At 42.5% G+C, this 17,736-nt stretch overlaps 1 protein-coding gene across 11 annotated transcripts in view; it reads right to left on the bottom strand.

Annotated features, from left to right (window-relative positions):
* The window catches only part of Slc38a6 (solute carrier family 38, member 6), a 75,260-nt gene that overhangs the window by 48,494 nt on the left and 9,030 nt on the right, over nt 1-17,736 (bottom strand). For 9 of the 11 annotated variants that reach the window (XR_381537.4, XR_003950074.1, XR_001780471.2 and 6 more), the window contains one exon: nt 3,308-3,360. The exons of 1 other annotated variant lie outside the window; for it this stretch is intronic. Coding sequence is in view for 3 of the 10 variants with exons in the window: in XM_011244154.3 (XP_011242456.1) it covers nt 3,308-3,360 (53 nt within the window). In the remaining 7 variants the exon portion in view is untranslated. Of the gene's footprint in view, nt 1-980; nt 2,516-3,307; nt 3,361-17,736 lie in introns of all 11 variants that reach the window. One more of the 11 variants, XM_030246833.1, reaches the window with a different exon arrangement.

Here is a 17,736-nt window from a genome sequence, read left to right as displayed (position 1 = left end):
GCTGGAGTGATTAAGCCTTCCAGTAGAGTTGCCAATATTTTTCAGCAGATACAATTAGTTTTGTTATCTAGAAGATCTCCTGTTTATATTACTCATGTTAGAGCCCATTCAGGCCTACCTGGCCCCATGGCTCTGGGAAATGATTTGGCAGATAAGGCCACTAAAGTGGTGGCTGCTGCCCTATCATCCCCGGTAGAGGCTGCAAGAAATTTTCATAACAATTTTCATGTGACGGCTGAAACATTACGCAGTCGTTTCTCCTTGACAAGAAAAGAAGCCCGTGACATTGTTACTCAATGTCAAAGCTGCTGTGAGTTCTTGCCAGTTCCTCATGTGGGAATTAACCCACGCGGTATTCGACCTCTACAGGTCTGGCAAATGGATGTTACACATGTTTCTTCCTTTGGAAAACTTCAATATCTCCATGTGTCCATTGACACATGTTCTGGCATCATGTTTGCCTCTCCGTTAACCGGAGAAAAAGCCTCACATGTGATTCAACATTGTCTTGAGGCATGGAGTGCTTGGGGGAAACCCAGACTCCTTAAGACTGATAATGGACCAGCTTATACGTCTCAAAAATTCCAACAGTTCTGCCGTCAGATGGACGTAACCCACCTGACTGGACTTCCATACAACCCTCAAGGACAGGGTATTGTTGAGCGTGCGCATCGCACCCTCAAAGCCTATCTTATAAAACAGAAGAGGGGAACTTTTGAGGAGACTGTACCCCGAGCACCAAGAGTGTCTGTGTCTTTGGCACTCTTTACACTCAATTTTTTAAATATTGATGTTCATGGCCATACTGCGGCTGAACGTCATTGTTCAGAGCCAGATAGGCCCAATGAGATGGTTAAATGGAAAAATGTCCTTGATAATAAATGGTATGGCCCGGATCCTATTTTGATAAGATCCAGGGGAGCTATCTGTGTTTTCCCACAGAATGAAGACAACCCATTTTGGGTACCAGAAAGACTCACCCGAAAAATCCAGACTGACCAAGGGAATACTAATGTCCCTCGTCTTGGTGATGTCCAGGGCGTCAATAATAAAGAGAGAGCAGCGTTGGGGGATAATGTCGACATTTCCACTCCCAATGACGGTGATGTATAATGCTCAAGTATTCTCCTGCTTTTTTACCACTAACTAGGAACTGGGTTTGGCCTTAATTCAGACAGCCTTGGCTCTGTCTGGACAGGTCCAGACGACTGACACCATTAACACTTTGTCAGCCTCAGTGACTACAGTCATAGATGAACAGGCCTCAGCTAATGTCAAGATACAGGGAGGTCTCATGCTGGTTAATCAACTCATAGATCTTGTCCAGATACAACTAGATGTATTATGACAAATAACTCAGCAGGGATGTGAACAAAAGTTTCCGGGATTGTGTGTTATTTCCATTCAGTATGTTAAATTTACTAGGACAGCTAATTTGTCAAAAAGTCTTTTTCAGTATATGTTACAGAATTGGATGGCTGAATTTGAACAGATCCTTCGGGAATTGAGACTTCAGGTCAACTCCACGCGCTTGGACCTGTCGCTGACCAAAGGATTACCCAATTGGATCTCCTCAGCATTTTCTTTCTTTAAAAAATGGGTGGGATTAATATTATTTGGAGATACACTTTGCTGTGGATTAGTGTTGCTTCTTTGATTGGTCTGTAAGCTTAAGGCCCAAACTAGGAGAGACAAGGTGGTTATTGCCCAGGCGCTTGCAGGACTAGAACATGGAGCTTCCCCTGATATATCTATGCTTAGGCAATAGGTCGCTGGCCACTCAGCTCTTATATCCCATGAGGCTAGACTCATTGCACGGGATAGAGTGAGTGTGCTTCAGCAGCCCGAGAGAGTTGCAAGGCTAAGCACTGCAATGGAAAGGCTCTGCGGCATATATGAGCCTATTCTAGGGAGACATGTCATCTTTCATGAAGGTTCAGTGTCCTAGTTCCCTTCCCCCAGGCAAAACGACACGGGAGCAGGTCAGGGTTGCTCTGGGTAAAAGCCTGTAAGCCTAAGAGCTAATCCTGTACATGGCTCCTTTACCTACACACTGGGGATTTGACCTCTATCTCCACTCTCATTAATATGGGTGGCCTATTTGCTCTTATTAAAAGAAAAAGGGGGAGATGTTGGGAGCCGCCCCCACATTCGCCGTTACAAGATGGCGCTGACATCCTGTGTTCTAAGTGGTAAACAAATAATCTGCGCATGTGCCAAGGGTATCTTATGACTACTTGTGCTCTGCTTTCCCCGTGACGTCAACTCGGCCGATGGGCTGCAGCCAATCAAGGAGTGACACGTCCGAGGCGAAGGAGAATTCTCCTTAAAAAGGGACGGGGTTTCGTTTTCTCTCTCTCTTGCTTCTCTCTCTTGCTTCTTGCTCTCTTGCTTCTTGCTCTCTTGCTTCTTACACGCTTGCTCCTGAAGATGTAAGAAATAAAGCTTTGCCGCAGAAGATTCTGGTCTGTGGTGTTCTTCCTGGCCGGTCGTGAGAACGCGTCTAATAACAGCTCTTGAGACAGGGAAAAGAACACAAGCATAGTAACACTATCAGCAGTGCCTAGCTATGATGGTCTCTAGGGACAGTGTTCCCTATCAGCAATGCTTAGCTATGGTGGTCTCTAGGAACAATGTTCCCTATCAGCAATGCTTAGCTATGGTGGTCTCTAGGAACAATGTTCCCTATCAGCAATGCTTAGCTATGGTGGCCTCTAGGGACAGTGTTTCCCAACAACTTTATAGTTAGAAAACCTATTGGAAACCAGTGCCAAATACAATTTATTATTCCAAGGAGAACCAGCATATGTAGCATCTATTAGTCCTCAGATATAGAACCAGTATTGGGTAACAATTGGTAACAGGTCTTAAAAGCCTTACTTTTCTCACATGTAAACAATGGGACAGCTAGGGAATCTTTCAGCACTGTTCAGCTTTTAAAAATACTACCTAATTACTGCTTTTGAAAATGGGCATGCTATAATTTTAATTCTATGTTGTTTCCTTCCCTTTTATGGATTTACTCAGAGGATATGACCGAAACGAATAAAGAAACTGTACGGCCCCCATTACTACTCTGCAGTTCATCAGGTGGGCAGCAAGACTTAGAACTGAACTGGTTTAGAGACGGGCTTCGGAAGGACCACAGATGTTTCCATATTTTCAGTTCCCACCGTTCCGTCTCTTCCTACTTTCGTTTCCTCTCAATCTCTTAAGGTCCTTCTCATATATATATGTCTTTCTGAACATGAAGCAGAAGAGAAATGCTGCTTAGGCTCTAGACACACTGAGGGGAGAGTGAAATTACCTTTCCAGGTAATCCAAAAGCGAAGAGTCCCAGATCTTCGTAAGACGTCACGGCTGTCACGACAAAGTACAATTGTTATTTTACACAAACTATTTGGGAAGGTTACTTCTCTTAGGCTAGGCACAGTGCCACTCCCGGCTTCAGCCAGTGGGGACTAGGGGTCGCTTGGACCTCCTGGATGAAGGTAGAGGAAGGAGGAAGGCCTAGCTGCTTCTTGCAAGGCCTTTGAGAGTTTTCTTTTTGAAAAGTTAATTTCCACTCTAAATGCCACCCATGTGCCCAAGATTTAGGTGTTTTTTGCAGAATTTGTCTTTGACAAATAGTGATGGGTCTGTAGCTCACAGCTCTGTAACTCCAGGTTCAGGGGATCTGGTGATCTCTTCCAGCCTCTGAGGGCACAGAGACATATGGCACACAGAGACACATGCAGGGGAAACACTCACACACACACAGCTTGGTTTTGTTTTTGTTTTTAGATTCCCTAAGGATTCATTTTATTATACTTCTCTAGTGTATCTCACATACTGATTCTGTTTCTTAAATGTCCATATTAATGGTTATTTTATATTCTTACTAAGTTTCTAACTATGGTAAAAAAAAAAAAGCAATGTCAGCACACTAATACTGTAACCAACTGAGAGGCATCTGGTAGCTCTCATCTTGTAGGCCATCTAGGGGAGACCTGGGATTCTCTTAAATGTTCTGAAATACCAAAAGCAGGAAAAACTGTCCAGTGGTAACTGAGACCTAGCGGCTGGGGTCTAGCCACCTTACAATCATGGATAGAGCAGCGGTACTAACTTTGGGGAAAACCTTTAAAGGTTCATGCTCTGTAAAGCCAGAGTCTACTACAATAGGGAGATGTTACAAGTCCAGACTTCTCAGCCTACGTGAATTCAGTGGCCTGATTCCTTGAGATCACCTTGTTTGCATATACAGGACTCATGTACTTGGATACACACTATCCAAACAGAAATTGTCACCAGCAAGAATTTCTAGATATTGGACATGAGGTATGACAGGTGTGCCACAATTTCAGGGACATCTGCCTTTCCAAGAGCTTAGATTGAAGATAATGTATTCACAATAGTAACAGTGCCTTTATCCTACAGTTGGGAAGTGGGGCACATATTTTCTTTTCTCATCATAAGAGTGTTAAATTACATTCTCATTTCATTGTGCTCAAGAAGTGTGGTTACTAAATACAGAGGAAAATGAGAAGGCTTGTAAGAGAGTCACGTTACACTCTGCCCAGACAGCCTGTGTTCTACCTAGTTCATGAGGCTCTCTAGTCCAGGAAGTGCATAAGCCCATAGCACTTACAGTGAGGAGAAGCAGGCTGGGAGACACTAGGCTTGGGAGAGCCATATATACTTTCTGTTAGTCACGGACTAGTTAAAGCCAGTTTTAGTGCATCTCTTTGGACATATGTGGGCTTTTTCCAACTGCCACTTGGGAACAAAAACAAAAAATCCTTTTGTATGTTTAGAATGAAGAATATTCACATACATAAAAACAAACATTTTAAAAATCATAGGTGGATTCCATATAGTAACTCTGAACCAGGAAGAAAACAGTGGAATACTGAATAATAAAAGGGTATTTTTTACAATCTATTATCAAGGTTCAAGGGACTTGGAATCTTTTTTGAGTGATATATCTAGTTTTAAAAATGCATTTACATTTGAATTGTTAAACATAGCATACATATACAGTTTAGTACTGAAGATATACTTTATCTGAGTAGGCCAGTTATGAAGGTCACACAGTTATGAAGGTCACACAGGCCTAGGGAAGCCCACACTCTCGCTCAGGTGTGCCATGTTTCATAGCAGCCTCTTTCTCTCAACCTTGTGCTCAAAGTTTATATTAAAAATGTCATTTAATAAACTCCAACTCTGGTTCATACTGGTTTGAACAGAAATTCTTTTCTGTAGAGAGACCAAAGACCAAACCTGAGGTGTGGTCTCTTAAACGTTAAGAAAACTGGGCTGACAGCCCCTGTTTCTGGCAGGTTGACAGGAACCTACGCACCATGGCTCCAGACTTCCATTACTGCTTAAGAAAAACATTTCTATGTTGTCCGTTTTTTGTTTTTTTTTAAATCACTTTATAAAAATTACCTGACCTAAATGCCTTACTACTTGAAAAACAAATTCCTGGTTTTCCAATGATAAACACCCCCATTCTCTGAGCCTTTCCCCCTTTAGTCACTGTCTAGTCAGACATAATGGTGACTCATCAGCAATGCCGGTCACGGTTTCTGTCTTTCTCAATGATGGCCACACTTACATCTTATTAGATACAGCTGTGAGCTTAAACTGCATATTCAATGAATTCATCAACATTCCATAAATACGCAATACTATCATCTATGTAAACTTAAGCTAAATTAAATAGAATTAAACAAGATAATTGTAGTGATGCATATAGTGAGACAAACTTAGAAAGACAAAATGAGAGTACAGGGAGGGCCGAGGAGATGCAGGCAGTAAAAACCCAGTTTTTATGACTGCAGCATTCTTGTGATGATCCGAGCATCATTTATTCTTATTCTTCTTCTTCCTCCTCCTCCTCCTTCTTCTTTTCTTCTTCTTCTTCTTCTTCCTCTTCTTCTTTTCTTCTTCTTCTTCCTCTTCCTCTTCTTTTCTCTTCTTCTTCTTCTTCTTCTTCTTCTTCTTCTTCTTCTTCTTCTTCTTCTCCTTCTCCTTCTCCTTCTCCTTCTCCTTCTCCTTCTTCTTCTAATTAGATATTTTCTTTATTTACATTTCAAATGTTATCTCTTTCCTGGTTTCACCTCTGAAAACCCCCTATCCCCTCCCCCTGCTCACCAACCCATCCACTCCTTGTTCCTGGCCCTGGCATTCCTCTACACTGGGGCATAGAACCTTCACAGGACCAAGGACCTCTCCTCCCACTGATGACCGACTAGGCCATCCTCTGCTACATCTGTAGCTAGAGCCATGAGTCCCACCATGTGTTTTCTTTGGTTGGTGGTTTAGTCCCAGGGACTAGGGGTACTGGTTAGTTCATATTGATGTTCCTCCTATGGGGCTACAAACCCCTTCAGATCCTTAGGTACTTTTTCCAGTTCCTTCATTGGGGACCCTGTGCTCAGTCCAATGGATGACTGTGAGCATACACTTCTGTATTTGTCAGACACTGACAGAACCTCTCAAGAGACAGCTATATCAGGCTCCTGTCAGCAAATGCTTGTTGGTATCCACAATTGTGTCTGGGTTTGGTGATTGTATATGGGATGGATCCCCAGGTGGGGCAGTCTCTATGTGGTCATTCCTTCAAGTCTCTGCTCCACACTTTGTCTCTATAACTCCTTCCATGGGTATTTTTTTTTTTAAAGATTTATTTATTTATTATATATAAATACACTGTCTTCAGACACACCAGAAGAGGGAGTCAGATCTTGTTACGGATGGTTGTGAGCCACCATGTGGTTGCTGGGATTTGAACTCTGGACCTTCGGAAGAGCAGTCGGGTGCTCTTACCCACTGAGCCATCTCACCAGCCCCGTTCCATGGGTATTTTGTTCTCCCTTTTAAGAGGGATTGAAGTATCCACACTTTGGTCTTCCTTCTTCTTGAGTTTCATGTGTTTTGTGAATTGTATCTTGGGTATTCTAGGTTTCTGGGCTAATAACCACTTCTCAGTGAGTGCATATCATGTGTGTTCTTTTGTGATTGGGTTTCATCACTCAGGATGATATCCTCTAGATCCATCCATTTGCCTAAGAATTTCATAAATGCATTGTTTTTAATAGCTGCATAGTACTCCATTGTGTAAATGTACCACATTTTCTCTATCCATTCCTCTGTTGAGAGATGTCTGGGTTCTTTCCAACTTCTGGCTATTATAAATAAGGCTGCTATGAACATAGTGGAGCATGTGTCCTTATTACACGTTGGAGCATCTTCTGGGTATATGCCATGCCCAGGAGTGGTATTGCTGGATCCTCAGGTACTATGTCTGATTTTCTGAGGAACCGCCAAACTGATTTTCAGAGTGGTTGTACCAGCTTGCAATCCCACCAGCATTGGAGGACTGTTCCTCTTTCTCCACATCCTTGCCAGCATCTGCTGTCACCTGAGTTTTTAATCTTAGCCATTCTGACTGATATGAAGTAGAATCTCAGGGTTGTTTTGATTTGCAATTCCCTGATGACTAAGGATGTTGAACATTTTCTTAGGTGTTTCTCAGCCATTTGGTATTCCTCAGTTGAGAATTCTTTGTTTAGCTCTGCACCCTATTTTTTTTTTTTTTTTTTTTTTTTTTGGTTTTTTTGAGACAGGGTTTCTCTGTATAGTCCCGGCTGTCCTGGAACTTACTTTGTAGACCAGGCTGGCCTCAAACTCAGAAATCCACCTGTTTCTGCCTCCCGAGTGCTGGGATTAAAGGTGTGCGTCACCACACCCGGCCTGCACCCTATTTCTTAAATAGGGTTATTTGGTTCTCTGGAGTCTACCTTCTTGAGTTCTTCGTATATATTGGATATTAGCCCTCTATCGTGATCTGAGCATTTGAAGTACATTGTTTCAAATGCTCTACCTCAAGATGACTTCTACTAAAATTCACTTTCATATTCCCTAGGAGATAATCAATCTTTCCCCTAGGGTCAAGTTCTTTTGAAACCAAAATTCTTTTCTTCTCATAAATAAAATAGTTAAACAGCTCATTAATTCCCTTATAATATCATGTCAAAGGAGCATATATGCATGTTAATCTGAACAGATCTAATATGGCAACTGAAAAATCACACCAGACCATGTTTTAAAATGAAAATAAATAAGAAAAACATTTCTTTTAAGGACTTAAAGCAATGAGGTTTTCCAGTGTCAGACTTCCAGTGTCATTGCTTTTCAAATGACCTCTTTTGTATTTGTTTGTCAGTACGTAAACAAATGTCTGTCAGCTTCATGTTTGTGTAGGGTACTGGATTCAAGCCTTTTACATGCTACATAGATGTTCTACATGCCAGCCTTGTTTTATATTTAAGCAGTGGAAAGTAATTAATTGTTTGTGTATCTGGGAAGCAGGGAAAACAAATACCAATTAGCAAAAACAAACAAACAAAACAAAAAAAACACACTGAAAAACTCTAAAGGGAGCAGGTATTTCAATATCAAATTTAAACAGTAAACATTAATTCTAAATTTTAAAAGTTAAAATCCAACCAGATTGCTTGTGCCAGAAAACACAGCGAATATAACCGCTTAATGAAGACAGTTTTAGCTGCAGCTTGTGAAGTTGTGCAATCTCAAACTTGCCCTCTGGTTCTACTATTTCTTCAGTGTCATAAAATATCTCTAAGCATCACAAAGTCCCAAACCGAAAGAGGAAAGGCACTGGGCTTTTAGCTGGGGGTGGGTCCAGTGCTCCAGCCCTAAATCTAGCTTTCCCGTCAGCAGGTCTGGGTCCTGCTCAGCTCTGTCACTGTCATCAGGGCCTCTTTTATGTTGCAAAAATTAGAAGCACTTTCCCCTGCCTGAGACATCAGGAATATGAATAATGGCTTTTGGCTTTGCTTTGAGGCTTTGTGAAAATGAAATTCGGACACAGCCAGCCAAGTGCTTTCTCCACATCTTAGCCAGTGAACCAAAGAGCACTGGGAAGCAATTTCCAAGCTCTCTTCTGTGGCTTGGGCTGTTTCTACATGCTGGTGAGAGTCAGAGACTGGAGTGATGGTCGGGATGCAGTCTGAACGACGACGGCCACCCTTTAAATTTGACCCTGGGAGATTTGGTCCTAGGAGATAAGAATAAAACCAGGGACCTCACTAGATATTTAATCATGCCATGATTTACACTGGAAACACAGGGCTAACCGAAACGTGCAACAAGGTGCTTAAGTAAATCATGGTACTGATAACTAATAAAATAATACAACCATGAAAGCCCATTTATAATAACAAGAAAATGCCCATATTATTTTAATTGGGAAAAAGAAAACCAGGATTCAAATACAATCCATGAAGTAGACACGTAAACAGTGAGAAAGTAGTCACTTTTTTTGGCTTTCCGCATTTTTGAGGAAAGGAGCTCAAATATGTTATAATGACTTGTACAGCAAAGGCGGAACTTTGTTTTTAAGAACTGCAATGTCAAGTGTATTGGCACAGGCCTGGAATGCCAGTTACTTGTGAGGCTGAGGCAGGAGGATCACTTGAGAATAAGAATTTGAAAGCAGGTGAGCAACACAGCAAGACCCCCTAAGCTGCTTCACAACAAAAACCCAACAAAACTGAAATAGTTCCACTTCCTCTAGAAACCTGAGAGTTGGCAGTTAAACTGAAATTCTATTTATTTTTCTAGTGCCAAGTAATTTGCTGCTTGATTTACAAGCAAAGGAATTTTTTGTTTGTTTGTTTGTTTGTTTGCTTGTTTGTTTTTGGTTCCTTCATACATTTTACAGCATTACAAACATTAAGAAGATGTTTCAGAGACACAAAACTAAGTGTTGATAACCAATGAGAGAGTGGCATAGTCCTACAGAATAGGAATGACATCATAATATATAATTAATGCAGGCCTCTACAAGTAGCCCTTGGAGCAAACCTTCCTATGAGCTGAAACAATCACTAGCAGTGTGTTTTTAGAAATCATTTTTTTTATATGAAAAGCAATCAGTGCTGTGTTTTGGAGGAATGGAGAGGCTGTGAGTCTTCTCCAGTACACGAGGACTTTTTCCTTAACGCCCATCAGGCCCACGGCTCTGGCCTCCACAGTCATCCCTGGAAAGCTGCTTCCCACGAGGCAGTGGAGCACTTCCAGCTAGTTACTCCAGAGCCTGTCTGCTTTGCATTTTTTCCTCAATGAAATAGGACAATTAATAAACTCTGGTTACGGTATGAGCCCAAGTTTCAGCAGAAGCAATATTATCTTTGGATCTGGATTGAGGGACACAAGTTATCCAAACATAGTTCAACTCTCAGAAAGTTGGCCATTTGGAAAGTACTCTTATTATTCTGAAATTCTTTTCTTTCTTCTGTTTTCCATCATTTTCTTCTTGCTTTTTTTTCCCTAACAGTGTATAGAGGGCAATAAAGTTCTTGAATATTCACTAGTTTTAAGACTACTTCTGATCTTTCTTAATATAAACTTCAGTGTCACTGTGCCAACTGGTTATGACATGACTAACAATCTTTCCATGCAATTAGAAGAAAACAGAATGACAGGGTACTAAGGCTCTTTCAGTTGCCAAGAGAGGCTGAAATACTGCATGCATAGGAAGGTTCTGGATTCCCACTTGACTAGTTTGCTGTGCAGTGAGGAATATTTACAGTCACAGCCTATTAACAGGCGCACTGGTTTTCGCCCATTAAATTCAATCTACAGATAATATGAATACTTTAGGAATCATCACAAAATACAAAACAAATGCTATCTTGGACAGTGTAAGGCAGCAGTTCTCAATCTGTGGATTGTGACCCCTTTGACAAACTTTTATCTCCAAAAATATTTACATCACAGTTCATAATAATATCAAAATTACAGTCATGAAGTAGCAATGAACATAATTTTATGGTTGGAGTCACCAGGACATGAGGAACTGTATATACTGACTGGTTTTGTGTGTCAACTTGACCCAGGCTGGAGTTATCACAGAGAAAGGAGCTTCAGTTGGGGAGATGCCTCCATGAGATCCAGCTGTAAGGCATTTTCTCAATTAGTGATCAAGGGGGGAAGGCCCCTGATGGGTAGGACCATCTCTAGGCTGGTAGTCCTGGTTCTATAAGAGAGCAAGCTGAGTAAGGCAGAGAAAGCAAGCCAGTAAGTAACACCCCTCCATGGCCTCTGCATCAGCTCCCACTTCTTGACCTGCTTGAGTTCCAGTCCTGACTTTTTTTTTTAAGTGATGAACAGCAATGTGGAAATATAAAACGAATAAACCCTTTCCTCCCCAACTTGCTTCTTGGTCATGATGTTTGTGCAGGAATAGAAACCCTGACTAAGGCACTATATTAAAGGGTCTCAGTGTTAGGAAGGTTGAGGACCGCTGGCATAAGAGAAGAACATGCTCTATGGGAAGGAGAGACAGGAGCTGAAAAGAGCTTTCCAACCAATGGAAACTAAACCAAGGTTCTGTATATTCTGCAGTTATACATGAAATGATCAGTGATGACCTACTGAGTAGAAATGGAAATCAAGAGAGGCAAGGGGAAATATGGCCCATCTGAGCTAAGTCCTTACTGCTTACAATGAAGAGTGTGAGAAAAAAGCCCTTAATAAATAGGAGATTATAATTTAAACATGAAAAGGCAACTGCCAACAGAAGAATCTCATAAGACTGCATGGCCTCACACTTATAAGTATATACTGGGGTCTATAGGCCAAGCATGGGGGTGCACATCTTTAATCACAGCACTTGAAAGGAAGAGACAGATGGATTTCTGTGAATTAAGAGGCTAGAGCAGTCTATATAGTGAGTTCCAGGACAGCCAGGGGCTACATAAAGAGATCCTGTCTCAAAACAACAACAAAAGCTTTATTTTATGTGTATGAAGTTTTTCCTGCACATCTGTCAGTGCACTGTGATCATGCCTGGTGCCTGCAGAGACCAAAACAGGGCATCAGATTCCCTTGAACTGAATTCCCACCCTGTGTTGTGCTGGGAATTGAACCCAGATCCTCTACAAGAGCAGCCAGTGGTCTTAACTCCTGAGCCCTTCCTCCAGACTCAAGCATGTAAGTTTCTGATTAAGACAACAATGAGGAAGAGTGAGAAGGTTCAGAGGGTATTCCCTCCCTGGCACCCATGTAAAGCTGAGAGGAGAAAACCATGAAGTTGTTCTCAGACCTGTATGCATGTACCATGCTACACACATCCATACTCAACACACACACATGCATACTCACCATCAATAAAAAGGAATGCTTCAGGACCTCACAGCCATTCTTCCCTACCTAAAAGCAGAAAGCTTAGCTTCTGCAAAGAAAGTTCTTACTCTAACGTTAGGTAAAATGATGAGCAGATCATACACACACATCGTACACACAATCTAGCCCAGGGCTGCTCATGACCATGTAGCTCTCTATCAGATAGAGCTGTCTGTGTACTGTGGGATGTTCAACAGGATCCCTGGCCTTAACACACTGGTGGCCAATAGCACCATGTCCATCCATCCCATCCCTGGTCATGAGAACCAGAAATGTCTATAGCCACTGCCAGATGCTCTGGGGGAGAAATCACACCCAGTCAAGAATCAGTAATATAGCCAGGCGTGGTGGCGCACGCCTTTAATCCCAGCACTCGGGAGGCAGAGGCAGGCAGATTTCTGAGTTCGAGGTCAGCCTGGTCTTTTGACATGACACTCACAGGTTCCAGAAATGTGGCTGTCCTTGGAAGGGCAGTATGCAGCCTGTCAGGGAGGCAATTTCATAGCAGACAGCAGCAGCAGCTGGGAAATACCTGGTTAAGATGTTACTTGGGTGTGGTAGTACACTCCTAAACCCCACCCATCAGGAGGGTCACTTCAGGTAGCAAGTTAGCCCGACCTAGAAAGTAAAGTCCAGGCCAGGGCTGCCAATCATTGATTAAAAGCCTTCTGCTTTAAAACAAGCAAAAGGGGCTGGGAAATGGCTCAGCAGCTAAAAGCACTGGTTGCTCTTCAAAAAGGACCTGGGTTCAATTCCCAGCACCTACACAGCAGTTCACAACTGTCTGTAATTCCAGTTCCAGGAGATCTGACACGCTCACATAGACACCAATGTACAGTGAATAAACAAACAAATAAATAAATGAAATTACTTTTTTTAAAAAAGAAGAAACCAGAGCTTATAGAAAAATCTTTTTTTCATCATGAGTGGAGTTTCAGGTCATCATGGAGAATGATAACCTTGGGGCCAGGGAGCTGGTTCAGCTAAAGTGCCTGCCCCTCAAGCAGTGAGGCCTGAGTTTGGATTCCCAGCACCCACAAAAGCTTGCCATAGGGTCTAGTGCCTGCAGCTGCAGCACTTGCAGGACAGGTGGATTCTCAGAGTTTGTTCACTGGGCTCAGCCGCCAGTTGTGAAGCTGGTGAGCTCCAGGTTCCATGAGACCCCGCCTTAAAAACTAGAGGGAGAGTGAAGAACACACCCACTGTTGGCCTCTGGCCTCCGCACATATATGTGCACACGCACCTCCAGTGACCTTCTTTAGGAAGAGGAAGAGAAATGGACTCAAAACTCTTTATTGGAGTTACAGGCTATATCATGCGTTCTAAAAGAGCCAAAATTCTCTTTGGACAGAGCAAGTGGCAGATTCTGTTCTCTACCTGGACTTTTTCAATAATCCTAGTGGGTTCTCGTTCCCTAGGCAAATCCTTATATAGTCTTCAGGATCTTCCCTCCAATTTTGTCCTTTACACCTTGCTCAACAGCAGTGGTCAGTTACTTTGGGTGCATTGCGTATAATGCTCAGGATATGCTTTTGTGTCTGCTAGCTTTTTCAGCCCAGTGATCTAGGAATATTCTCTAACTCCCGTCCCTCCAACGGTACCCGCGCTTTCCTCCTCACTTGCCCAGACTTCTCACCTAGTCCCCATGTTAGGCACACTACAGCATGAACATCTGCTCATGCACTTGTCTCTGATTATTCCCTTACTCTAACAGATAAAGAACACCGAAGCAATGAACCTCTATCCTATGCTTCAGAGCTCAGACCATTCCACCCACACATACTTCAAAGTCCATATATTCGAAACTGAACTTACTTTTAATCTCGAGTCACCTCTGCCTTCTGTGTTCCACTAGTGGCCTTGCCCAGTGGCCCACAAGGCCCAAACCATGGCTCCTTCGTCTTTACTAGCACTTGGCCGTCACTCCTGTGCTGGCTCTGCACACTGCCTGCCTTGATTCCATCCCTGAGACTTCTGTACCTACCTACCTCTCTCTACTCAAGGTCAGATGGTGGAAATTAGAGCTGCCACCCTGCAAAGGATGCTGAGTGCAGAATGGCGTGGCAGCAGCGCTATGCTTCTGTGAAACGCGCACCGGTGCTTGGATCTGCTGACCTGGGAGTTTCCTTTCCTTCTCTCCCGATTCCTCATTTCTGTTACTCCTGAATTCTGGCGAGCATCCTTCACTCTTAAACTGCTTATTATGTAAGATACTGGAGGGATTGTTTCTCAGACATTGCATGTATGAAATGTCATTACTGAAACCACGTTCCCAGGAGTTTGGCTGGCTATGGAATTCTAGTTTACAAGCATCTTTTCCAAGAATTGCAGAAAGACTGATATACAGTCCACTTTACAGCTCCTGTAAAAACTGTTACTGTGTCTTGATTTTTACTTTCTTGTTTGTGTATATGAGGTGTGTGTATGTCGCGCGCTCACACCTCTCCGTGGGTGCACACACTGCATGTGGAAGGCAGATGAAACTGCTGAGGATCCTCCCCTAGAGCCATCTGCCTCTTTCCTTGGAGGCACTTTCTGCCGAAGCTGGAGCCTGGTCTTTTTGGACAGGCTGGCAGCTACAGCCACCAGGGTGCTATGGTCCAGGCTTTCATAAGAGGCACTTCTAACCAACAGCCACTTCCCTGTTTATTTGTCTCTTCTGTGTAAACTTTTAAGATACCATCTTTTAAAACTGGCTTTCCCATCATTTACAATACAATTGGTGTGAATTATTTCACAATGATCTTCTAGAAAGAATATGTTATTGTGGAAGCTGTTACACCAGCTCTTTTGTGTTATTCTGTTGATAATTCCCTGCCTTTCCATTTATCCCCTTCTGTGCACGTTCTATCACTTGCATGCTGGTCTCCTGGACTGCTCTAACTTTTTAATTTTTTTTCTTTCATTTTCAGGTGAAAACTGGGCACATTCAAGGTGGTATGGTAGTAATCTCTTCTCTCATTTTCAAGCTGTTTATTCTTTCTGTGAGAATCCCTGGAAATTAAGTGTTCCAATCCGACTACAAAAGTAATTTTATTTTATTTTCTCTTTCCTTCCTTCTCTTCTCTCCTCTTCCCTTTTTTTTTTTTTTCTTGTTTTCTCTAACTTCTGTGGCACTTGTGGTTTCTGGATACCTTTTGATATTATTTTCTTGTTATTTTACAGATGCATTATTTATTATTTTACATGTTTTTATCCTAGATTAGAAGAGACCCTTGTTTGCTGTTCCTTTTTAAGAACTATTTTTTTCCTTGCTATTATAGTTAGCAACATCACTTCCCCATCCCTTTTGTACTGGCTAGTTTTGTGTCAACTTGACACAGCTGGAGTTATCACAGAGAAAGGAGCTTCAGTTGGGGAAATGCCTCCATGAGATCCAACTGTAAGGCATTTTCTCAATTAGTGATCAAGGGGGAAAGGCCCCTTGTGGGTGGGACCATCTCTGGGCTGGTAGTCTTGGTTCTATAAAATAGCAGGAGAGCAAGCCAGGGGAAGCAAGCCAGTAAGGAACATCCCTCCATGGCCTCTGCATCAGCTCCTGCTTCCTGACCTGCTTGAGTTCCAGTCCTGACTTCCGTGGTGATGAACAACAGTATGGAAGTGTAAGCCGAATAAACCCCCCAACTTGCTTCTTGGTCATGATGTTTGTGCAGGAATAGAAACCCTGACTAAGACACCTTCCTTTCCTCCCTCTCATCTACCCCTTCTTGTTCAAACTCATGGCCTCTTCCCCCATTTATTGTTGTTACATACTCATATGGTATATGCATATACATATATGTTTTTAAATACATAAATTCAATCTTCTCAACTTATATAATGATGCTTTAGTGAATGTTTGCGGCTGACCATTTGGTATTGGATAATCAACTGGTGTGTTCTTCGTTGGGGAAGACTTATTTCTCCCTCTCCGAATTCCTTAGTTGCCTGTAGTTCTTTATGTAGGAATGAGGCCTTGTGGGCTTTTATTATTCATTTCTACTCTTCATGTTGTTCCTGAATTATTTTCTCTCACCATTTGCTTTTCTGTAACAGATTATATTTTTAGATTGTTTGTAGGGTCTCAGCAAAATTAATAAAGTGTAAGGCTGTGATACACCGTCTGCCCGCATACAACGCTACCTTCCAGCTATACAATGGTACATCTGTTATTATCAAGGAGCTCTGGCCTGTCAACATCATACAAAACCAATCCACAGTTGCTATGAAGGTTCCCCTTTGGCACTAGACAGACAGTCTACGGATCTTGATGAGTGCATATCCACCACTATGCTGTCACGTGACACCTTCCCTCTGCCCTAAATCGTCTCCTGTTCAATCATCTTTCCCTCCTAACCCCTGCTAACCGCTGACTCCTTTACTCTTCATGGTTTTGCCTTCCTTTAAGATCATAGAGCTGAGACCAAATCATACACAATCTTTTCTGGTTGGTCTCTTCTTTCGCTTAATTATGTATATCTAAAGTGCTCAACGTGTTTTGATATACATTGAAACTATGATATTCAAAGAAATAATCATATCCACTCAACCTCCCCCCCCTTCTGCCCCTCTTTATTCTCTTGGCAAATTTCCAGTAACCTTGATATTCACCACGACCAGCATGCTGTGCATCATATTTCCAGACTCCGCATCCTGTGTAGCCTCAATCAGGAACTCCCCATCTCCCCCACCCCACCCCGGCCAGTATCCCTGTCAAACAGTCTCATCCTGCTTCTTAACTGCTCTTGTTAGTGTCCACATGTGAGAACACACGGTTTTCTTCCTGTCTGCCTTATCTCACTTCATCGTTATCATGATGTCTGCCAGGCTCCTCTCTGCTCCTGTCACTGGGAAGATGCCCCCTTTTTAGCCCGTTTTTAAAGGCAGGATAATATTCCAAACAAAATACATAGAGATCAGCGCTTCTTTACCTATATTCTTCAACTGAAAGGCATGCAGGGTGTTTCTATGTTTCACCATTGTGAGTAACGCCACTACAATGGGCATAGATTATACCCTCCCCACACACACACACAGAGGCTGGCTTCACTCTGTGTATGCACACCTGCAAGCAGGGCTCTTGCAGCATATGGTTTCTTTCACCTGATAATTTGCTTTTATGAGGCCTCCATGCCGCTTCAGGGCCTGATGCTTCATTTCTTATTAGTACAAAATAATTTTGTGTTGTTTCAATGTCACTGTTCGCTTGGGCATTCATCTACTGAAGGGTATTTGGGCACTCCCTAAATTTGGCAATTTATAAATACAACTGCTATAAACATCGCATATGTAAGTTTTGTGTAGACCTAAGTCTTTGGATAAATGCCAAGAGGAGTAAGCTTGCCAGACCCTGTGGTACAAGTATGGTTTTATAAGAATAAACAACCACAAAGGCCTGCTGGTCTCCTTCCAGGGTGCCTGAGAAGTCGGTTCCTCTTGTCCCAGCCTTCCTAGCATCTGTTGGGACACTGACTTGGATCTGTCATTTGCGCATATTTACGAAGGCATCTCACTGTTGTTTCTGTATTTCTTTTGTGGTTGTTTTAGCACAGATCATTC

This window comes from Mus musculus, chromosome 12 (genome assembly GCF_000001635.26).
Source record: "Mus musculus strain C57BL/6J chromosome 12, GRCm38.p6 C57BL/6J".
In the NCBI taxonomy this organism is placed as follows: Eukaryota; Metazoa; Chordata; class Mammalia; order Rodentia; family Muridae; genus Mus; species Mus musculus.
The sequence above is the reverse complement of the archived record's forward strand: the minus strand, read 5'-3'. Positions and strand labels throughout refer to the sequence as shown.